The 25,078-nt window shown below is 43.2% G+C and overlaps 3 protein-coding genes across 3 annotated transcripts; all 3 read left to right on the top strand.

The window, feature by feature from the left end:
* The first annotated feature begins 402 nt into the window (after positions 1-402).
* LOC138785611 (olfactory receptor 11L1-like) lies at positions 403-1,353 on the top strand. The gene has a single exon (XM_069961738.1). It carries the CDS (start codon positions 403-405, stop codon positions 1,351-1,353), a length of 951 nt encoding a protein of 316 aa, XP_069817839.1.
* A 5,631-nt stretch (positions 1,354-6,984) lies between these two features.
* On the top strand, positions 6,985-7,956 carry LOC138785608 (olfactory receptor 1500-like). Its single transcript, XM_069961724.1, has one exon. It carries the CDS (start codon positions 6,985-6,987, stop codon positions 7,954-7,956), a length of 972 nt encoding a protein of 323 aa, XP_069817825.1.
* Positions 7,957-17,935: 9,979 nt separating this feature from the next.
* LOC138785603 (olfactory receptor 5P56-like) lies at positions 17,936-18,958 on the top strand. The gene has a single exon (XM_069961709.1). The coding sequence runs from the start codon at positions 17,936-17,938 to the stop codon at positions 18,956-18,958; it is 1,023 nt and encodes a 340-aa protein (XP_069817810.1).
* Positions 18,959-25,078: the final 6,120 nt, after the last annotated feature.

Raw genomic sequence — 25,078 nt, 5'->3', positions numbered from 1 at the left:
GCTAAGGCGCCGGATCTAATCCCACTGTGTGTAATACGATATGCTAAGGCTCTGTATCTCATCCCACTGTCCAGTGTGTGTGATACCATCTGCTAAGGCGCTGGTCACCAGTCAGTGGATTGAGGGACTCTGCTGCAAGAAGACTTGGTACGCCGTGTGCCTCTTAGTGAATTCAGCCGGCAAAGACCGGCGTACACCAATCTTCATAAATCCCTCCCCACGTGTCTGCCATTTATCATGTAGAGGTGTCCATGTTAAAGAATATGTGTTTTCTTTTTTAATGACTGCTACAGAAGCCACTCAAAATTTTTTAGCAATCTTAGGGGTGCACACATTTGTATTAAATGAACTTTTTTAAAACCTTCTTGTGTGTTGAAATGTTTGTTTTTGGTTACCCAGGCAATGGAAGGAAAGAACGCCACCTTCATCTCGGATGTCATCCTTCTCGGTTTCCATAATTTCCAAAATTTTAAACTTTTATACTTTACTATATTATTGGTGATTTATTTGGCAACTGTGATTGGAAATTTCCTGATCATCGCCCTGGTGTCCGCTAGTAAGAACCTTCATTCTCCTATGTACTTCTTCCTCATACATCTCTCCTTATCAGACCTCCTGCTGAGTACAGATATCTCCCCGCAGACACTATCGATAGTTCTGAATGGGACAAGCACAATATCTTTTACAAGTTGCCTTGTACAATTTTACTTTTTCTCTGCATCGGAATGTTCCGAGTGTCTTCTCCTCACCGTTATGTCCTATGACCGCTTTCTGGCCATATGTAACCCATTGCGTTATCACAGTGTAATGAACAGTACATTATGTATCACACTGGTCATTATATCTTGGCTGGTAAGTTCCTTGATCATATTGAGTTATACAGTCACAATAAGTTTCCTACATTTTTGTGGACCCAACATGATTGACCATTTCTTTTGTGACTTTACGCCCATATTGAAGCTTTCCTGCTCAGATGTCTTTGTAGCTCAGCTGGAAGTCATGTTGCTGGGTTTCCCGTTGCTTGTTATTGCTTTCGGAATAATTCTGACTTCCTATGTTTTTATTCTGCGAGTCATTTTAAAAATCTCCTCCACCACTGGAAGACACAAAGCCTTCTCCACCTGTAGCTCCCACCTCACTACTGTGTCTCTGTTCTATACAACTCTGTTCTGTATTTATATCCTTCCCACTGAATGGTCATTGACTACAAGTCAAATATTATCTTTATTTTACACAATGGGGACCCCACTGATAAACCCAATTATATACAGTTTGAGGAATAAAGACATAAAAGAAGCCTTCAAAAAAGTTATTGAGGTGGCTTGGTCTGGACACTACAAGAGCCGATTATAAGGAAGAAGAGGTCTACAGATGACTTATCATATTCACAGCAGGGATAGTTCCAGAAAACACAACTTAAACTAGCCTATAAGCTTTTGTATCTGATGGAAACTCCTCATCTTTCCCTTCACCCTTTATATAAATCACTGCAGTGGTCTCTGACTGGCTGTGCTTCTCGATGGGGCGGTGAATGCACTAAGAAGTTATCCCCTCAAAATGCAACCACATAGTAGTTCAATGGCATGAAAACATCACCAAGGTGTATTTGTGTGTCCCATACAGCAAACAGAACATCTCTCCTTTCCTTTCCCAGATGTGAGGTGGATGGGAGAGATGGAGAGATGGCATTTTCTCTCTATTGGACGATAATCATGTGGGATATGGTGTCAGCAATCTGAGAAGACAATAACATACAGCAGGATTGGTGAATGTGAGTACTTGTCTCAGCGATAGGACAGCCTAAGGGCAATTCTTTGGGGAGTTTTTATGTGTTTGGTCACATAAAAGGCAGACACTGTCCCCCACAGGGTTGATAGCAATACTTCCTGATGACATTGCATATGTCATGTAGAAGAGACTTGTTAGGATATAAAAAGGGATTCTCTAGGTGTGCATTGTATTTGATACATTGAGTTCAAAGAAAGGGTGTCCAGATAAACTCATTGGTCCTATCATATATAACACCAGAGAGTAGTGCTCTAAAAGGGCACCAGTCAGCACAATTATGCAGATATGGTTCCCAGTACCCCTTCGTACTGTTACTGTACTGTAAACGGTGTAAATGAAAAAAGCAAAAAAGTGTCACAATTGCTGATTTTTGTTACATTATATATAAAAACAAATACTAAAGAGTGATCAAAACCTCCAATCTACACGAATATGGTACCAATGAAATCTTTATATCATAACAGAAAAATCCACTGTGTCCTGATTAAGTGACCCATATCTGGAGGGCGGCCATTTTGAAGTTACTCCACATATAAAAGAATGTAACCCATTATACCTGAAGTAAATTCACTGTTGAACCAAAATACCTTGTCTCCTGGTTGGCTGATTTCTACTGCACCTCACCCAGGGCGTCCCTATGATCATCTCAGACAACAGTAGTAGGTAGTTGGCCCTGGGGGAAACTGCAAGATCGATTAATATCACCAACACCTAGGTGCGACCCATTTCAACCTTTGTTGAGAGATTAGCGAATCTACAGTAAGGACGAAGCGAAGCGCTTCGTCCGTATCTGTAGTCAGCTCATCGGGCTGCGGCGCTTTGATGTACGATCCGCCCCGCGCTGCTCCTTCCCAGGTGCTGGGAAAAGATGGATCCCGTCCTGGGAATCTTCTTGGGTAGATTCACTCATCTCTATAACAAATCTTGCCTCAGGAGATTTGGTTCACTCCTCTCTATTTACTACTAATAATATAGGATAAATGGGGATGCAATTGTATAAGCTTGAACTGGATATTGTATCTGGATGAGTATATCTATAAATCGGACCATGAGTTTACCCTGAGACCTAGAGAGGAGGAAATGTAAACATTAAAAAAAACCTCTCATTGTAAGAGTAGAGTAGGATTTTTTTTCTTTCCCTCCACGGCTCGAAAGGGAGGGTTGGTGGGTAGGGCTGGGGTGGGGTTAATGAGTTAAAATACTAGCTTGATATGAGTGTTTTTTTTTTTTTTTTGTAATTGAGATGCAAGACCCCTTATGAGGCCCCTAGTTGGAGTTAATTCGGGGGAATTGAATAAGGAATTTAGTTTAGGGGGGTCGTGAAAGTAAAGTTACTGTGATATATACTATGAATTCTGCTTTTTTATGGATTTGTGTATAGCCAAATAAAAACTTTTTCTAAATAAAAAAAAAGAGTATGATGAACACACGTAATGCTTTATCTGTATAGCACCAACTGATTCCGCAGCACTTTATATAGTTTGTTAATTTTGGTCCTGGTCCCCATTAGCACTCACAATCCAAACTTGCCTATCTGTAGGATTTGGGTGTGGGAGGAAACCCTAGCAAACACAGGGAGAACAAGCAAACAAGGAAAGCCAAAGCGGCCGTGTAGTGCAGCGGGTCCTCACTGGCTGTCTGTGGTACACAATTCCCCGGTTTTAGGTCCTTCCAAATTAAATCTCAGGGCTTTTGTCATCATTAGATATCACAGATAGATAGATAGATAGATAGATAGATAGATAGATAGGAGATAGATAGATAGATAGATAGATAGATAGATAGATAGATAGGAGATAGATAGATAGATATTTCTCACTTTATTTTAAGCATTTGGTCTTCTTTATTTTATACCATAATACTGTATGTATCTGATATATTATGTTTCTTATTCTCTTTGACCCCCGAGGCCTCATCACCAGGAAATCACTTCATTAATTCTCCCTTTTTTTTCCTATGAGAAATCCATTTTGTTATATAAAAAAGGCCTCACAGATTGTAAGACACACGGCACATTGTACATGCAGGGAGGGCAGATAGAATTTTTTTTCAAGAATCTCTACCATTGATTCCACTACCAGGTGAGTACAGCCGTCCTATGTAATTGATCTATAAGCTGCTTTAATGCTTATATTTTCTGGTTGTCACCAGTCGGGCTCCGTGTATCTGGTATCGGGAAACCTATATGATGTCTCTTTATTATAAGTATGGAAAAAACATTCAACATATCCTGTCTTCCAAACGACCCTATGAGACGTTACGGTTCACCATCGTGCTGGCCAAGAGTTGGCTCATCTGGTAATGGAATGAAAAGCTTGGAAAAGAATTCCCTTAATCCCAAAGAGCTTCATAACCATTTAATTTATTAATCAATGCCTTGAAATTATGACAGCAATTTTGCATTTGGTCTTATTTACGATGTCATGTTGTTGGCAGCTCCCATAGAGACAATGCATCTTCATGTTAGCAGACTGGTTGTGGGGTGTATGGTTATTCAACGAATAAGAAGATGTTTGAAATACGTGGGGAATCCAGGCACTTTTGATCCATTGATATGTTTTTTGTATTTAACCCTAATAAAGAATATGTTTTAATATAAATCTTGCCTAGCCTTGGATTTCACACAACAAATGAACATTGTACAGTCTCATCCTGCAGTCATTTGTCAAGTATTTATCTGTCCTGAGGATGATGCTAATACTTGTGGGGAGGGGGACGCTGAAGCCAAACTTGAAGCCATAGTGGAGCCCTGCTGCCGGTGGTGCGTCTATAATGGAGGGCCTTTGCATAGCAGCTACAGACAACTGCATGGGAAGAATTAAAAACAATAATAAAAAAACAAACAAACAAACAACAAACATTGTTGAACGTAGTTGTGTGAGATTAGAAGAGTTTGTAGTTTTCAATAAACAACATCACTCAGGTCCACAGGCTAGAGCTAATTTCCACTTTAATGGGGATGAGCCACACACCTATGGGTAATCAGTCTTGGTAATCCTCTACCTTTTCCTGGTGAATTTACATGTTCACTAAAATGCTTAAAGGAGAAGTCCGGCAAAAATTGTTATTAAAGTATTGTATTGCCCCCCCCCAAAAGCTATACAAATCACCAATATACACTTATTATGGGAAATGCTTCTGAAGTGCTTTTTTCCCTGCACTTACTACTGCATCAAGGCTTCACTTCCTGGATAACATGGTGATGTTACTTCCTGGATAACATGGTGATGTCACTTCCTGGATAACATGGTGATGTCACATCCTGGATAACATGGTGATGTCACAACCTGACTCCCAGAGCTGTGAGGGCTGTGGCTGCTGGAGAGGATGATGGCAGAGTGATGCTCAGTGTCCCACCAGTGCCCTGTGTCCCTTAGTATCCCAGTGACCATGTTATCCAGGAAGTGAAGCCTTGATGCAGCAGTAAGTGCAGGGGAAAAAAGCACTTTATAAGCATTTCCTGTAATAAGTGTATATTGGTAATTTGTATAACTTTTGGGGGGTATACAATACTTTAATGAAAAATTTTTCCGGAGTTCTTCTTTAAAGCAAATGAACTGGTCAGGTACATTGCTATTTTTTTTTTTTTGGCTTAGTTGCCCTCGGAGCTGGTGCAGGGATCCTGATGGTACAGTCCTGTTTTTGAACTTGCTCCCAGATCCCGCCGGTCTTTTCCTGTGGACCAGGCCACCATGAAGCAGTGTGACCATATCCCCTCCCCTCTGTGACTAGGCTTGATTCATTCTAATGGAGCCCAGTTACAGAGGAGACAGGGCACTGACTGTGGGAACTGGGCTGCGGTTTTAAAAAAGGACCATGCCAACAGGATCCCTGCACCGAGCAGCTAAGGTAAAAAACATTGCTATGTACCTGATAGTACATTCGCTTTAAAAAAGGGCCCCATTAAGGTAAGTTACAAAGTCCTCAAAATCCCAATGTCCCAAAGTCCTATCCATGTACAATAATGTTGTTTATCAATTACAGATATAATCCAACCCACCTCATTTTGGGCACAGTCGTGGCAAACACCTCCCCTCCATGGGATTCCTACATATTGTAAATCCATTTATTTATTAGAAGTTTGTTGAAATGTTGTCTGTTCCAATAGTGCTTATGCAGAATCAGAGGGTTTAAAGGGAAACTATCAGCAGGTTAGACAAATCTAACCTGCTGATATGTCCAACAGGAGATGCCACTAAGAGCACAGCCCTCCCCCATAGCACCGATCCGCCCCTGGCCGGCCACCCATTTCTATTTATAATCAATGGAGCGTGTGGGCAGGATCAGCGCTACGGGAGCGGGCAGTGCTCTTTCTAAAGATCTTACCGGACTGTGGAGCTTACGACTAACTGCACAGTAACGGCGCCGAGGATTAAGGTAAAAGATATACCTTCATTCTTTGGGTCTCCTGTGCAATAGGGACATAGCAGCAGGTTAGAGTCCTCTAACCTGCTGATAGTTACCCTTTAATCTTAATCCTCAAATGTGTAGGAATAGTTTGCACCCAACTGAATGGTACATGTTCGGTACATTTGCCCAGGGCCACAAAGAAAGTAGGACCTGCCCTTGTACGGTCCGGACTTCACAAGTGCTGAGTCCATGACTGTGGACAGGCACACCTACAGGCAACCCACGGTCTCGCACATAGATGTTCTTATCAAAATTTAAAGAAAAACTGACAATAAAGATACTCATATATCCCTGCTGCCAGTTTACAGATGCCATGTAGGTAACTTTAGCAATGTTGTGTGACCAGGTGTCTTAGGTAGGAATGATCTTGATTTCGGTCTGTGTAATAAAGGCGGATCTGTGACACTGTCTGTGCTTGCCCTACTTTCCAGCCATTGCAGCCTCCTGCAGAATAGCTGAATGATAGCAGCCCAGCCGAAGAGGCGTCACCTGTCAATCATTCTGCTGGAGGCGGGGATTACTAGAAGACACGTCTGCGGCCGGACAGCAGGGCAGTTCTGACATTGTTCCAGACCTGCCTCTGTCACCCTGTCAGCCCCAAAAAAAGATGTTTTACTGAAGATGCCGGATTACACAGCGTTACTAAATGTGATGCTCCTAGAAACGCCATATCCGTGCTGTCAGGTTCCCTTTAAGCATAGTTAGGGGCAGACACATCTATATTACAGTAAGTTTTTATTCACCTCCTCCGGTGTGTTGAGATGTTTGTTTTTGGTTATGCAGGCAATGGAAGGAAAGAACGCCACCTTTATCTCGGATGTCATCCTTCTCGGTTTCCAGTATTTCCAAAATTTTAAACCTTTATGCTTTACTATATTTTTGGTGATTTATTTGGCAACTGTCATTGGAAATTTCCTGATCATCGTCCTGGTGTCCGCTAGTAAGAACCTTCATTCTCCTATGTACTTCTTTCTCATACATCTCTCCTTATCAGACCTCCTGCTGAGTACAGATATCTCCCCGCAGACACTATCGATAGTTCTGAATGGGACGAGCACAATATCTTTGACAAGTTGCCTTTCACAGTTCTACTTCTTCTCAGTGTCTAAATGTTCCGAGTGTCTTCTCCTCACTATTATGTCCTATGACCGCTTTCTAGCCATATGTAACCCGTTGCGTTATCACAGTGTAATGAACAGTACGTTATGTATCACGCTGGTCATCATATCTTGGCTGGTAAGTTCCTTGATCATATTGAGTTATACAGTCACAATAAGTTTTCTACATTTTTGTGGACCCAACGTGATTGACCATTTCTTTTGTGACTTTACGCCCATATTGAAGCTTTCCTGCTCAGATGTCTCTGTAGTTGAGCTGGAAGTCATGTTGCTTAGTTTTCCGGTGCTTGTTTTACCATTTGGAATAATTCTGATGTCTTATGTTTTTATTCTTCGAGTCATTTTAAAAATCTCATCCGCCACTGGAAGACACAAAGCCTTCTCTACCTGTAGCTCCCACCTCACTACTGTGTCTCTGTTCTATATAACTCTGTTCGGGATTTACATACTTCCAACTGGACGGTCATTGTCTACAAGTGAAATAGTATCTTTATTTTACACAATGGGGACCCCACTGATAAACCCAATTATATACAGTTTGAGGAATATAGACATAAAAAAAGCCTTCAAAAAAGTATTGAGGTGGCTTGGCCTGGACACTACAAGAGCCGGTTGTAAGAAAGAAGAGCTCTACAGATGACTTACTGTATTTACAACATAGATAGTTCCAGAAAACACAACTTAAGCTCACCTATAAGCTTTTGTATCTTATGGAAAGTCCTCATCTTTCCCTTCTCCCTTTATATAAATCACTGCAGTGGTCACTGACCGGCTGTCTTTCTCGATGGGGCGGTGAATGCACTAAGAAGTTATCCCCTCAAAATAAAACCACATGGTAGTTTAAGAGCATGAAAACATCACCAAGGTGTATTTATGTGCCTCACATAGCAAATTGACCACCTCTCCTTTCCCTTTCCAGATGTGAGATGGATGGGAGCGAACTATGTTGGGGAAAATGAAGACAGTAAGGAGAACTACAAGGTGGCAATAGTCCTGTGAGGGGAGAGGACAACGTAACAGAATGTGGCAGATGTTATTTTGGGATAAGAGGAATAGGGAAGACACAAATTCGTAGGGATCTGTGAGGAGAATGGGTGGAGAGACAATGTATGTTAGGGGGTCTGTGGGGATAAGATGGAGAAAAGCAGACAAAAAGTGACAGAGATCTGTAGGAGGAGGAATCATAATGTGCTAAGACAGTGTTACCCAACCTTTTTCAACTCGGGGCACCCCTTAGAAACAATTTTTACCTCAAGGTACGTCAAACAAATAACATTCTCGAAAACACAAAAAACTTATTTCAGTGACTCATGGGTGATGTCTTTTTTGTTCTTTCCTTTTTATTCTCCATTCGGCTCAGACCACAATGACAATTGCTTCTCAGCTACAATCCATCTCTTTAGAACCTTCCAGACCAACATCTCAGGCTCCGCATTTTTCTAGCAACTTCCTCCCTTCTCCTCCCCTATAGGAGCCCAAACTGTAATAATTCTGCATTTGGTACCCTGCACAGTAAAGTCGGTAGGTATGTGGGTTACCCCCCCAAAGTACAATCCCCTGATATGCCCCCATATAGTAATAAAGCCTCATGCTCTGCTCCTCCATATAGTAACAATGCCCCCTGTTGTGCGCCATATAGCAATAATGTCTCCTGCTGTGACTCTATATAGTAATAATACCCCCTGCTGTGCCCCCATATAGTAATAATGTCTTCTGCTGTGCCCTCCATATAGTAATAATGTCCCCTGCTGTGCCCCCAAATAAAAATAATCTCACCTGCTGTGCCACATATAATATTAATGCCTCTTGCTGTGCCTCCATATAGTAATAATGTCCCCTTCTGTGCTCCCATATAGTAATAATGCCCCCTGCTGTGCCCCCACAGAGTAATTATGTCCCCTGCTGTGCCTCCATGTAATAATGTCCCTGCTGTGCCTCATAGTAATAATGCCCACTGCTGTGCCCTCCATATAGTAATAATGTCTCCTGCTGTGCCCACATATAGTAATAATGTCCCCTGCTGTACCTCTATACAGTTTTTATGTCTCCTGCTGTTCCTCGATATACTAATAATGTACCCTGCTGTGCCCACATATAGTAACAATGCCTCCAGCTGTACCCTTCATATAGTAATAATGCCTCCTGCTGTTCCCCCATATAATAATAATGTCCCCTGCTGTGCCTCCATATAGTAATAATGTCCCCCTGCTGTGCCTTCATATAGTAATAATGTCCCCTACTGTCCCTCCATAAAGTAATTATGCCCCAGCAGTGCCCACATATAGTATTAATGCCCCAGTTGTTACACTTAAAAAGGAGTCAGATGATATGCAGAGATGGCATTTTCTCTCTATTGGACGATAATCATGTGGAATATGATGTCAGCAATCTGAGCAGACAATAACCTACAGCAGGATTGGTGAATGTGAGTACCGGTCTCAGCAATAGGACAGCCTAAATGCAATTGTTTGGGGCATTTCTATGTCTTTGAGCACATAAAAGGCAGGCACTGGCCCCTATAGGGTTGACAACAATATTTCCTGATGAAAGGGGCTGGTCAGAATTTAAACAGCGGTTCCCTAGGTGTCATTGTATTTGATACATTGAGTTCAAAGAAATGATATCAGGAGAGACTACTGTAACTCACTGTTCCTATCATATATAACACCAGAAGGTAGTGCTCTTAAAGGGAACCAATCACAACAGTTGGGCTGATATGGTTCCCAGTTGCACACTAAAGATCTACTGTGCAGCTCACAGAGCATACCAACCTCATCTGCAGCATTAGCTTTACATAGGGGGGGAAAGGTGTTTTATTCTGTCGCATGAGGCCGGGAGAGGGGAAGCAACTGGTCATCAGGGAGGGGACTTATCTGCCCATGACTTATCATGGCTCTCTGCCTGTCAGCGCGCATTGTGGGGATGATTTACAAACAGGGAGACCTGTTAGTACAGTTAGTGTAAGGTAAATGCACAAATGAAAATTGTAGATTTTTTTTTACATTATACATCAGAAAAAAATAAAAGAAAGAGCTGTTAAAATGTCCCATCTACATTAATACGGTACCAATGAAAACTAGACATTGTGGTGCAAAAATTAAGACTCCAAACCTGTAGGTTGAAAAAAAAAAACCCGCTATGGCTCTTAGAAAAGAGGAGAAAAAAAATTCTAAACTGAGAATCGGCATGGTCCTCAAGGCTAAAATCCACTGTGTCCTTAAGGGGTTAAGGGACCCATCTCTGAATTTTGAAGGTACTCTACATATAAATGACTGTAACCTATTGTAAATTCACTGTTGAACCATAATACCTTGTCTCCTTGTTTACTGATCTCTACTGCACCTCACCAAGGGGCATCCATATGATCACCTCAGACGACAGTATTAGGGAGTTGGCCCTGGGTGAAACTACAAGATTCATCAATATTACCAAAACCTAGGTGCAGCCCCCCCCCCCCCTCAACCTCTGTGGCAGATGTCTTCATATAAGAGTTATTGCTTAAACATACTATTTCCTTATTAACAGAATTAATATAACCCAAGAGAGCTGTGAATGTTGATTGGTCCCTAATATACAACGAGTCCTTGCACACCAGTAATCCTCACACTGTCCACAGCTATCCTGGGTGAAGCCCCTGTCAGGTGACATCAGGTGGCCTGTTCTAAAACCGCGTCTGGCATTGAAATGAGTGTCATTTTCAATCAAACTTATTTTACTGCTAGACACGGTTTTAGAACAGGCCACCTGAAGTAACCTGATAGTTGTTTTACAGAGTTAACTTCACCTAGGGGAGCTGTGGGCGGCATGTACTGACACACAAAGTGACAGCTACACAGCTTACACTACTACCCTAACACAATCCCCTATCTGTCCATGATGCCTGATCAACCATCTATACCCTGTCTAACCCTGCCTTTACCTATCTCTCTCTAGCTAGTGTAAATGTATCTGTTCAGTTCTATAGACTCGCGCCAATATATAAAGTGAATGAGAAAGTGTGACGATGTGAAAAATCATGGTTCAGGAATAGAGATGAGCGAATCACTGGGAAATTTGTTTCGCGAAGTTCGCGAATATTCGCATGAATTTGCAAATATTCACAAATTACATATAAACGAATTTCATTTAAAAAGTTAAACTATAGTAGCTACAATAGTGTGACTATTAAAAAAGGGCAACTTTTTCACTCCATGTTGCTGTGACAGTGTCAAAAGTTGAAAAATTTTTTTTTTTTTTTTTTTTAAATGTCAATCAGCCTATCAATCATTCAATTTCCGCCATGGACAGCAGTGCACATCAGTGGATCAGCAGCATAAACTCATTTTTGTCCCAGGACAGCAGTGGACATTGCTAAAATAGTGGGCATCATGGGCATCATTGGACACCAGTGGATTAGTGGCATAAAATGAGTCTTTCTCACAGGACAGCATTAGACATTGTAAAGCGGAAGCCTCATCAGGTGCAATGTCTTAGCCCTAGAGGTGTCAGGAATGTGACTTTGCGCTCCTCGGTCTGTGCTGGGTGACCGAGGAAGCGCTGAACCTATGGTTGTTTTTCTGCCTGAATGCTGTCTTATCTTCCCAGCCACACCCGCATTGCCTGTTATACTCTGGCAGTGCTGGGGCTAATCCTTCTTTAGGCCTGTCCAGCTGAGCTGGGTGCTAAGATCAGGGCTGATCCAATCAGCTGCCAGACCCAGTCCCTGATCCCAGATAAATATCAGCTAGCTCCTTTTCCCTGCAGTTATACTCTGCTACAGCTTTTACCTCTGCTATTGTCTGTGTATTTCTGACCTTTGGCTTTGTTTCCTGACTTCCCTGTTTTGCCGACTGTCCTGACATTACTGCTTGACTGACTACTCTTTTGAATCTTGATTTAGTACTTTTGCAGCCCAACGTTGCTGACCCGGATTGTCTACTCTGGCTTATTGTGTTTGTTTTGTCTGTCCTGTTCTGTGTTACACTTTATCAGTGTAGGGACTGCCATTGTGGTTGTCCGCTGCTGTTTAGGGCCGTTGAGGCAAGTAGGTAGGGACAGAAGGTGGGTTCTAGTGGCTAGGGCTCACTGTCTTGTCCTGTTCCCTACCTTGGTCCACCGCTTTTGTGACAAGAACAGACACCTTTTATTTACATAGCCACACACCGGATTCTATGTGTAATGGCTTTTTCTGCACCCAAACACTTTTAAGCCAATGAGTTAGCTTCACTCAATGACTTTTACGGTAGACACCTTTTATTTACATAGCCACACACTGCATTCACTTTAAACACTGTTTTCTCAGATACACAGTGAATAGTAATAGCTTCCAAAAACACCTACAGACATGTACTATCCCCAACTCAACTACATAAACTGCCCTTTCCTATCCTTTCCCTTTTCCTATCCTTTTGGTCCCGGTCCCCATTAGGGCTCTCCAACTAAACTTGCCTATCTGTATGTTTTGGGTGGGGGAGGAAACAGGGAGAACAAGCAAACTCTTCGGAGATTTTGCCCTTAGTGGCATTTGAACCCAGGACCCCAGTGCTGCAAGGCTACAGTGGTCTGATTTATTTATTTATTTACTTTTTTCTTATCTTATATATACATTTTATCTGTTGCAAGACCTAGAGGGGACTTAGACTCTGCTTTCTCATGTGGCCCAAAGCCAAACCAGTTGAGAAGAGCAGTGGGTCCACACTAGATAGATAGATCTATCTAGGACACCCCAGCCTGGAGGGAGGAGTCATGTTAGCTCTATGAGTTACACAAAGAGCGGCTGTCATATACAGTGAGTACACTTACTAATACTATACACTGAACTGTTTTACTATAAAGTGGCCGACCCCTTTAAGTTAATTTTAAGCATTTAGTCTCCTTTATTTTATACCATACTACTACTACTACTACTACTGTATTTATCTTATATATAATGTTTCTTATTCTCTTTGGCCCCCGAGGTCTCATCATTAGGAAATCACTTCATTAATTCTTCCTTTTTTTCCTATGAGAAATCCGTTTGGTTATATAAGAAAGGCCTCACAGATTGTAAGACACACGGCATATTATACATACAGGGAGGGCAGATATCATAGATTGTTCTAGAATTATCACCGCCATCACTTGCACTATATGGTGAGTACAGCCGTCCTATGTGGTTGATTCATAAGCTCCTTTAATGCTTATATTTCCTGGTTATTTGTCACCAGTCGGGCTCCATGTATCTGTTATAAGGAAACCTATATGATGTCTCTTTATTAACAAGTATTGAACCAATATTCAACATATCCTTACTTATAAACGATGTAGTGAAGCAGCAGTGGCCGGACCCTATGAGACCTTACAGCTCACCATCGCGTTGGCTAAGAGCCATCTTATCTGATAATGGAATGGAAGGCTTGGAAAAGAATTGCCCTAAGGACTTTATAACTTTTTTTTTTTTTTTTTTTTTTTTAAATGTCTTGAAATTATAAAACCAATTTAGCATTTTGTCTTATTTACAATGTCATGTTGTTGGCAGCTCCCACAGAAACGATGCACCTCCATGTTATCAGCTAGGTGGTGGGGTATGTGGAATAATAATATTATTAGTAATAATAATAATAATAATAATAATAATAATAATAATAATAATAATAATAATAATAATAATAATTTATTTGTATAGCACCAACAGATTTCACAGCGCTATATATATATATATATATATATATATATTTTTTTTTTTTTTTTTTTTTTTTACAGAGGTTACATAATACACAGTTAAATAATTAGAATAAATAAAAATTAAATATAAATACAAAGTGTATACGAGACCTGCTCATTGGAGCGTACAGACTACAACTGGGGTCAACACCAGGCACAAGCGCTTTATTGGTCCAGGGTCCAGCCATTGTACACAGTTGAAAAAAACAGGATGCGCCAGTCACACGCCGATGTCTGATTGCAAGTAAAACAAATAGAGTGCAGGAACCATCAGAGATATAGAGTGAGGGGACAACAGAAGGGGGAACAAGTTTAGGGAATGTAATAAGCCTGAAGAGATGAGACTTCAGTGCACGCTTGAAACTGTGAGTGTTGGGAAATAGTCTGAGGTCTTTGGGAAGGGCGTTCCAGAGAACTGGTGCAGCACGAGAGAAGTCTTGGAGGCGGGAGCGGGAGGTTCTGATTATCGAAGATGTTAGGGTTGGATTATTAGCAGAGTGTAGAGCAGTGCTTCTCAATTCCAGTCCTCAGGCCTCACCAACAGGTCATGTTTTGAGGATTTCCTTAGTATTTCACAGGTGATATAATTATACTCAGTGCATCAGGTATTATCCTAGGTGATCTTTGTATGGGATATCCTGAAAACATGACCTGTTGGTGAGGCCTGAGGACTGGAATTGAGAAGCACTGGTGTAGAGCATAGGTAGGATGTGTGGAGATGAGGAAGGAGATGTATGGAGGGCAGACTTGTGGAGAGCTTTATCGGTGAGGGTGAGGAGTTTGAAGTAAATTCTGGATTTAATGGGTAACCAGTGCAGTGACTGGCACAGAGTGGAGACGTCAGTATAACAGCTGGAGAGGAAGATGTGTCTGGCTGCTGCATTCAGAATAGACTGGAGAGGGGAGAGTTTAGAGGACGGAAGACTGATTAGAAGGGAGTTACAGTAGTCTAGATGAGAATGGATCAGGGCGACAGTAAGTATCTGAGCTGTGTCAGTGGTGAAAAAAGGTCAGATTCTAGAGATGTTTTTGAGATGACAGGAACATGCAAGGGCTTGGATATAGGGAGTGAAGGATTAGGCTATGTTCACACTACCTAAGAGAAAAGTCGTTCTATGACCCTGGCCCGATGACCTTCCCGGCCGCAGACCTCTGATGCGGGCGCATCAGCGCATGCCCGCATCGGAGCTTCCCCCTGCACACTATGGAGCGAGTGGGCGCTCGCTTTATAGTGTAAACTGACAGGGTTTCCTCAGCCGCAATTCATTGAATTGCCGCTGCAGAAAACTGACATGTCAGTTATTTGCGGGGTCGCACGGGATCCCGGCCAGAGCGTATATGATGTGTATCCCATTGAAAGTGAGGCATTGTTCCACCTCGCAAAAACTACGGCCATTGTTGCCATCGGCAACAACAGCCGTAGTTTTACGTAGTGTGAACATAGCCTAAATCAGAGTCTAGCATTACCCTCAGACATCGAGCTCATGATGCACAAGAGTTATGCTAGTGCCACAGACTGAGAGTGAGATGTCGGGTTTGGGTTGGTTAGAGTGAGGGAATACGAGAAGTTCAGTTTTAGAAAGGTTGAGTTTGAGAAATAAAGAGGTCATAGTATTAGAGAGCGCAGATAGACAGTCCCTTGTATTTTTCAGGAATGCAGGGGTGATGTCACGGGAAGAAGTGTACAACTGGGTGTCATCAGCATAAAGATGGTATTGAAGACCAAACCTGCTGATGGTCTGTCTGATAGGGGCTGTATAAAGGGAGAAGAGGAGGGGACCCAGGACCGATCCCTGGAGAACTCCAACAGTAAGAGGTAGGGAAGAGGAAGTAGAGCCAGAAAAGAATACACTGAAGGAGCGGTCAGAGAGGTAGGAAGAGAACCAGGAGAGAACAGAGTCATTTAGGCAAAGAGAGCTGAGCATGGAGAGGAAAAGCTGGTGGTCCACAGTGTCAAATAAAACTTAGAGATTCAGGAGAATCAGCAAGGAGTAGTTTCCTTATGATTTGGCCGTCAGGAGGTCGTTTGACACCTTGGTGAGAGCAGTTTCAGTTGAGTGAAGGGATCGGAAGCCGGACTGTAGAGGGTCAAGAAGTGAGTTATCAGAGAGATAGGGGGTTAGGCGAGAATAGACCAGACGTTCCAGGAGTTTGGAGATGAAGAATAGATTAGAAATAGGTCGATATTTGGCAGGACAGGATGAATCTAGAGAAAGTTTTTACGGTAGTGGGGTTATCACAGAGTGTGAGGAGGGAAAGATACCAGAGGAGAGGGAGAGGTTGAATATTTTAGTGAGGTGAGTAGTGATAGCAGGAGAGAGGGACTGGAGGAGGTGTGAGGGAATAGGGTCACTAGGGCAGGTAGTGGGACGAGAGGAGGAGAGGAGCTTGGTGACTTCAAAAGCTGAGAGCAATGAGGGAGTGGGAGAAGTAATAGGGTGTATGGGACTTTGGGGCTGGGAATTTGAATTTTCGATTTGAAGTATGAGGCCAGGTCATCAGCTCAGAGGTCAGTGATGGGCTTAAGAAGATAGTTAAAGGTGTCATAGAGGCACTTTGGTTTGTTTGATAGTGAGGAGAGAAGAGAGGCGAAATAAGCTTGTTTGGTGAGGTGAAGGGCAAAGTAGGTTTTGAGAATGAATTTGTAGTTAATGAAATCTGCTGAGGTTCTAGATTTCCTCCACAGACATTCAGCAGTGCTAGAGTACTGCCGAAGAAAGCAAATTCTCGGCCTGTGCCAGGGCTGCTGACATCTGTGGTGGAGTGTGCTGAGAGTAGCGGGAGTCTAGGGTAGTTTTCAGGGTGTAGTGGTAGTGTTTGGCGGCCATGTTTGGGCAGGTGAGGGATGAGATTAGGATCAGGGAGGATTGTAGGGAGTCAATGAGTTGTTGGGTGTTGATACCAAGCAGATTTCTGTATACAGTAGGTATGGGGTAGGAGTGTCAGGAGAGGGGCAGGTGTAAGTGATTGAGAAAGAGAAAAGGTTGTGGTCGGATAATTCAGAAGGATCGTTTGTGAAGTTAAAAACTGAACAGTGTCGGAAGAAGATCAGATCCAGGGAATTCCGACACGTGTGGGGGAGAGTTAATTGTGAAATGCCAAAGGAGGTGGTTAGAGAGAGAAGCTGGGAAGCAGGAGAGGAGATCGGAATATCAATATGGATGTTAAAGTCACCCAGAATAAGTGTGGGAAATTCTGTAGATAAGAAATGAGGGAGCCAGGTTGCAAAGTGGTTTAACAACTAAGAACATGTTTGAAATACATTGGGGTTCGATGCAGTTTTGAGGCATTGATGTGTCTTTTTGAATTTGACCCTACAACCATACAACGGGCGTGATTATTAGGATAATGTTTAATTGCTGTTTATGGGATCCCGGTTTGAGTGTATACTATGTGTATACGCTCCGGCCGGGATCCCTAGCGGCGGCGCAAACAACTGACATGTCAGTTTTCTGTGGTCGCGGTTCAGTGAATAGCGGCCATAAAAAAACATGTCAGTGCACACAGTGGAGCGAGCGGCTGGTCGGTCTCTTACGACATGTGAACATAGCCTAATAAAGAATATATTTTAATACAAACCTTGTCTAGCCTTAAATTTCACACAAAACAACTCATCCTGCAGTTATATCTGTCTCTTACTTTATATCAATGTTCACTTGGTAGGTTAAAAAGTTAAAATAATTTTCCACCTTGAGGATGATTTTCAAAACTGATGATAATACTGGTGGGCAGGGGACGGTGGAGCCAAACTTGAACCCACTCTGTCAGCCCAAAATAAAGATGTTTTACTGAAGATGCCGGATTACACAGCCTCACTTAATGTGATGCTCCTAGAAACGCCATATCCATGCTGTCAGGTTCCCTTTAAGCATAATTACTGTTGCACACATCTGTAGCAAGTTTTTATTCAACTCTTTAAAACCTTCCTGTGTGTCGAGATGTTTGTTTTTTTGGTTACGCAGGCAATTAAAGGAAAGAACGCCACTTTCATCTCGGATGTCATCCTTCTTGGTTTCCAGAATTTCCAAAAATTTCAACCTTTATCCTTTACTATAATTTTAGTGATTTATTTGGCAACTGTGATTGGAAATTTCCTTATCATCGTCCTGGTGTCCTCTAGTAAGAACCTTCATTCTCCTATGTACTTCTTCCTCATACATCTCTCCTTATCAGACCTCCTGCTGAGTACAGATATCACCCCGCAGACACTATCGATAGTTCTGAATGGGACGAGCACAATATCTTTGACAAGTTGCCTTTCACAGTTCTACTTCTTCTCAGTGTCTGAATGTTCTGAGTGTCTTCTCCTCGCCGTTATGTCTTATGACCGCTTTCTGGCCATATGTAACCCGTTGCGTTATCACAGTGTAATGAACAGTACATTATGTATCACGCTGGTCATCATATCTTGGCTGGTAAGTTTCTTGATCATATTAAGTTATACAGTCACAATAAGTTTTCTACATTTTTGTGGACCCAACGTGATTGACCATTTCTTTTGTGACTTTACGCCCATATTGAAGCTTTCCTGCTCAGATATCTCTGTAGTTGAGCTGGAAGTCATGTTCCTCAGTTTTCCATTGCTTGTTTTACCATTTGGAATAATACTGGCAACCTACGTTTTTATTCTACGAGTCATTTTAAACATCTCATCCACCACTGGAAGACACAAAGCCTTCTCTACCTGTAGCTCCCACCTCACTACTGTGTCTCTGTTCTATACAACTCTGTTCTGTATTTATATCCTTCCAACTGGACGGTCATTGTCTACAAGTAAAATAGTGTCTTTATTTTACACAATGGGGACCCCACTGATAAACCCAATTATATACAGTTTGAGGAACAAAGAAATAAAAGAAGCCTTCAAAAAAGTTTTTGAGTTGGCTTGGTCTGGACACTACAAGAGCCGGTTTGAAGGAAGGAGAGGTCTGCAGCTTATAGTTCCGGAAAACACAACTTAAGCTAGCCTAAAGCCTACTGACTACTGGTAGAGAGTCCTCTACATCCTATTCTCTCTTTATATAACTCTTTGCAGTGGCCACTGAGCTGCTGTGCTTCGTGAAGACACATTAAAGTGACACTGTCCCCCCCTTTGTGCATTCTGACATCTCTACACAGGTGTAAAGGGTAAATTTAGCATTTTCATACCTTATTTTATTTCATGTGTCATGGTGCTTGTTCAAGTAAAAAGTCATCTTTTATCCACTGCAGACTATGTTAAGTGGGCGGGGCCTCGCTGCATTAGCGCCACTTAGCCCCGCCCACAATGCCACTGTTGGCTCCCTCACCAGCCATTGGAACAGGCTGGCCTAAAGGTCTAGGCCCCTCCAGGTCGGCCCACCAATGGCTGCCAAGAGGGCGGGGCCAAATGTGGTGTTGTGGACGGGGTTAAGTGGCGCTAATGTCGCGAGGCCCCGCCCACTTAACACAATCTGCAGTTCATAAAAGATGACTTTTTACTTGAACAAGCACCATGATGTATGATATAAAATAAGGTGTTAAAACTGCTAAATTTACCCTTTACACCTGTAGAGATGTCAGAATGCACAAAAGGGGGTGACAGTGTTACTTTAAATACATAAGGAGGCACATCATATCAAAAGGCAGCCATATGAGGGTTCCTGGCCATGCCACCACAGTTATATTTCTGTGCCTCATATAGTCAACAGATCATATGTCCCCGCCATGCCTATAGGTGGGGGTGGCTGGGGTATATACACTAGTTAGCACATGATTATTATGTAAGAGGTAAGTCTATAAGGTTGTGAGTATTTTGTGAGGTGGATGGGAGAAAAACCTGTGCGCGGACAGATAAATGTATGCCCTGCTGGGGGGCCGCGCTATGAAGCGAGCTCAGGAGCTAAGCTCGCTTCCTAGCAGGTGGGAACCGGCTGCAATCAACAGCTGGTCCCCCACCGTTAATGATGGGCCGCAGTGATCGTGTGGACGCCCGCCATTAACCCCTTAAATGGCGCTTAAGTGTAAGTGACAAGAGCATAGCCTGTCATTTACCAATCGGACCCTAGCAACGTGTCTGCGGGGGTCCCGATCATATGGCCTGACAGCCAGAGGTATACTCCTTACCTATGGGCAGTCTGATCTTCTGATACAGCCTGCCTGTGGCAGACTCTATCAGAAGATTCCAGATAACACTGATACCTGGTGTGCTATTGCATAGCAGTGATCAGTGTTGCTGATCTAATGTGTGTATGTTATAGTCCCCTAAGGGGAATTAAAAAGTGAAGAAGAAAAAAAATCAATAAAAGTTTTAAAAATGCCCCAAAGCCCCTCCCCCAATAAAAGTGAAAATAACCCCCCCTTCCCATTTTATACATAAAACACATAAAAATAATAATGCTAATTAACATATAATATATTGTAGCATGCGTAATCGTCCAATCTATTAAAATAAAACAATATTCCCAAACAGTTAACAGCGTCAACAAAATACGGTAAAAAAAAAAATACGTTCAAACCGTCTGATCTAGAAAAGATCACAATACGGCAATTTTACTAATAAAATAGTAAAATGTTCGAAAACCTGGAAAAAATGCATATCACTGTGTTCAGACGGACATATAGAACAAAGTAAAAATGCCAGTTTTACTGTAAAGTGTAATAAGGTAAACATGGAAACCCCCCAAAATATGCAGAATCACATTTTTTGACCCAAATTCACCCCATAAATGATATTTTGGGGGTTCCGTCATTCATTTAACCCCTTAAGGACCGGGCCAATTTCGTTATTTGCGTTTTTCGTTTTTTCCTCCTTGTGTTTAAAAGGCCATAGTACTTGCAATTTTTCACCTAGAAACCCACACGAGCCCTTATTTTTTGTGCCACTAATTGTACTTTGCAATGACGGGTTGAATTTTTTCATAAAGTACATTGCGAAACCAGAAAAAAATTCAATGTATTAGCGGGACCGTGCCCGCTAATAGCCGGGGTCCCGGGCTACACGCGGCACCCGGGATCGCGGCAGTTCAGAGGGGGGTCGTCGCGCGGCCCTGCTCTGAACACCCTTACCGACCGCAGGGTGTAAATATACGCCCGCGGTCGTTAAGGGGTTAAAGGCAGATTGAAAGATGCCATTACAAATTACACCTGCTCCTGAAAAAAGCAAGCCCTCACATGGCCCCCAAAAGTGACAATTGGCCCAGTCCTTAAGGGGTTAACCCCTTAAGGACCCATGACGTACCTGTATGCCGGTGGGTCCGGCGGCATTATGAAGTGATTAAAAGATTCCCCCATATGTGACCAGTTTGCCTTTATGACTACCGGTAACCTCATTTATTTACACACTCTTTGCAATAGCATTGATGCTGTGTCCCTGCAACCAAGTGTGTGCCCCTGGTTATTTCTCTATGTATCTGTGCATGTCCTAGTGAAGTGTATTGTGTATGGATTTTACTAATTGAGTGGATTTATAAATAAAGACAGATTTTTTTGTACAATATTGCTTTGTTAATTATTATGTAAGTTCTGGGTTAATTTTATTTAGTCAAAGTCACAAAAAGATATAAAATATGTAAATATTATAAATCCCACAACATTTTTGCCTTGTCTTTTATTACCTTGCACCATTGTGGCTATGGTGCTGTTCCTGGGAGGGTATGTGGTCAAAAGCCCTGGCAGCAGGGTTAGAGTTAGACTCCTTGGCTACTCCTCAAAAATTAGAGCATATTTCTGTAACAAAGAAAATTGAAAACCTTTTTTTTTATTTTTTTGTTAAGTGAATGGAGATAAACTGTAATACAGGGGTGGTGGTGTTTAATTTACTGTAACACAGAAAAAAAAGGCAATTTGGTCAGCTCTCCTAAAACACCATTCACACTAGGCATGAGCACGTTGCTGTGGCTGAAATTGCAAACACACAAAAACACAGTAAAATGCAATAGCTTACCGCAATGGCAAGATAGAGACCCAATACAAATATGAAAATAGTTAAGAGCAGCCCCCCCACAACTGCAAAAAAAAATTCTCACAAAAATAATGAGGCTCTTGGTTACTATTTGCCAACAGTATAAACCCCCCCACCATGATAAGGTGGCCTCATATCGGGGCAGACCCTACACTGTACTATGGCCTCTCTATGGCGTGTAATACGCCTATGCTCTGGGAAAGATGTCACGGCTGCGGCGGCGGCCCGCGATCCAGGCCGCCGCAACTCCTCCTCCCCGCGGGCAGCCGCCGGTGCCCCAGTACCGGGACCCGGCACTGCTGCTAGTTCGGCCCCTGGGGTAGCCTCACCTTCCTCCGCTCCTGTCTCCTGCTGTGCCGGCCGGCGCGCCTCCTAGGGCGAGCGCGCCGGCTGTCTCAGATTCAAAGGGCTAGTCTGCCCCTAATTGGAAGTTACACTGAATCACTCCCTATAAATCCCAGCATGCCCTGTCCCTCGTGTTGGAGCCTCTACATGCTTCCCATAGCATTTGGCCCAGCCCCCTGTTGTTCCTGACCTCAGTCCTTGTTCCTTGTTCCTGTCCGCTATTCCCGGTCCCTAGTCCCTGTCCGCTGCCTCCCTATTGTTCCTGAGTACTGTCTGCCACCTGCGATTACGCTTACAGACCTCTGCCTGCACTGTCTCCTGCCTACTGCTCCTGCCACTCCTCGCCTGCCGTCACTAGCAACCAAGCCAGGGGTAGCGACCTGGAGGTGGCCTGCTGCAGCAAGTCCATCCCGCCTTGCGGTGGGCTCTGGTGAAAACCAGCGGCCCCTTAGACTCCGCTCCCTGGTGAGGTTAGTGCCATCACTAGTGACGGTTCAGTGGATCCACGACTCCAGGCGTTACAAAAGATCCGTCTAATACCTGCAAAAATAATTGCACCACCTGGGTGGGACAGGTGGATTGCACAACAAAGTAAAGGCAGCCACTCCCCCAACTGGAACACAGAAAAAAAGACAAATTTGGTCAGCTCTCCTAAAACACCATTCACACTAGGCAGGAGCACGTTGCTATGGCTGAAATTGCAAAAAAACAAAAACACAGAGGCCATAGTATAGTGTAGGGTCTGCCCCGATACAAGGCCACCCTATCGTGGTGGGGAAATTTACTAAATTTGTCTTTTTTATCTGTGTTTCAGTTGGGGAATGGCTGCCTCCACCTATCCCACTTAGGTGGTGCAATTATTTTTGCAGGTATAAGACTGATCTTGCATTCCCAGAGCATAGGTGTATTACACGCCATGGAGAGGCCATAGTACAGTGTAGGGTCCGCCCCGATATGAGGCCACCTTATCATGGTGGGGTGGTTTACACTGTTTGCAAATAGTAACCAAGAGCCTCATTATTTTTTACTGTAACACTGGTAAACCAGCACTATAAGGATAGGTCTAACAACGTGTGTGTGTGTGTGTGTGTGTGTGTGTGTGTGTGTGTGTGTGTGTGTGTGTGTGTGTGTGTGTGTGTCCTATTATACCAATATTCATCACCATTGAGTTAACTAATAGAGATGAGCAAATAGTGAAATATTCAATAATTCGAAACAAATGAACAAATATTGAATCTTATTATAGTCTATGGGAGAAAATTCCTTGGGACCTGAAATCTAGATGCGACCACTCAGAGGTCACCAAGTGCACAATGAAACCTTTAGGAAATGATGCCAACACCTCTGGATGCATATGGGACAGCAGGGGAAGCATGCCAGGGTGCATCTAACAATAGTGATGAAAGAACATCCCAATTTTCGGTCCGGATCCCGAACAAGAACAAAAAAAAAAAAATGGGATCAGTTTGTGTTCGCCAAACATTCATGAACAAATTTCGAATGTAAAGTAGAAGCGTACATTTCGGTCTAGTGGGATGCACTTGCGTAAGTATCAGGTAGAGTGAAAAATAACTGCATGTTTATTGGCTGGAAAAAAGCGCCAGGGGAGGTGGGAGGGCGAAACAAATTTTTACTGTGTTATCGGTCGAATATTCGAACGCAATCGAATAGCACGAATAGCGTGCTATTCAATGAAATTGCTATTCAATCGACTGCTATTAGCTCATCGCTATTAACTAACAATTCTATTTTTATTTTTATCTTTTTCATTGTGTTTCTATATCACTGAACTCCACAATACATTGAAAAAATCATCAGACACTCACTTTTTTCAGATTTTCGCTTTCCCACTCCAGGACATTTACAGAGTTGGAAAAGTTTGTAAGATAGAGGTGTCGAGGATGGAAGATAGAGGTATCAGGGATGGAAGATAGAGGTGTCCGGGATGGAAGATAGAGGTGTCCGGGATGGAAGATAGAGGTGTCCGGGATGGAAGATAGAGGTGTCGGGGATGGAAGATAGAGGTGTCGGGGATGGAAGATAGAGGTGTCCGGGATGGATGATAGAAGTGTCGGGGACGGAAGATAGAGGTTTCTGGGATGGAAGATAGAGGTGTCGGGGATGGAAGATAGAGGTGTCGGGGATGGAAGATAGAGGTGTCGGGAATGGAAGATAGAGGTGTCGGGGAAGGAAGATAGAGGTGTCTGGGATTGAAGATAGAGGTGTCGGAGATGGAAGATAGAGGTGTCGGGGATTGAAGATAGAGGTGTCGGGGATTAAAGATAGAGGTGTCAGAGATGGAAGATAGAGGTGTCGGGGATTAAAGATAGAGGTGTCAGAGATGGAAGATAGAGGTGTCGGGGATGGAAGATAGAGGTGTCGGGGATGGAAGATAGAGGTGTCGGGGATTGAAGATAGAGGTGTCAGGGATGGAAGATAGAGGTGTAGCTACCGCTGTCACGGCCGCAAGGGGGGCCCGTGCGGCCCTCCCGATCAATCACTCTTATGACCGCAAGCATTGTTTTGCTTGCGGTCACAAGAGTCTGGCTCCGTCTTCCCCCGGCTGCTGCGCGGCTGCCGGGGGTGTCGCGTCTTACCCCCGGCAGCGCGCGCATCCCAGAGATCCCAGAGCTCCCTGCGCGCCTTGGGCCCTGACTACTGGTTCTGGCGCGCAGGGAGTTCTGGGATGCACGCGCTGCCGGAGATAAGACGTGACAGACCAGGAGGAGTGAGGATCAATGTGGGAGCACGTTGTCAGGTGAGTTAAGTTTTGTTTTTTTATCAACCTGCACGGGTGGGGGGAAAGAGGGGGGCA

This window comes from Dendropsophus ebraccatus, chromosome 1 (genome assembly GCF_027789765.1).
Source record: "Dendropsophus ebraccatus isolate aDenEbr1 chromosome 1, aDenEbr1.pat, whole genome shotgun sequence".
NCBI classification, from domain to species: domain Eukaryota; kingdom Metazoa; phylum Chordata; class Amphibia; order Anura; family Hylidae; genus Dendropsophus; species Dendropsophus ebraccatus.
This window is presented reverse-complemented; position numbering and strand designations above follow the sequence as displayed.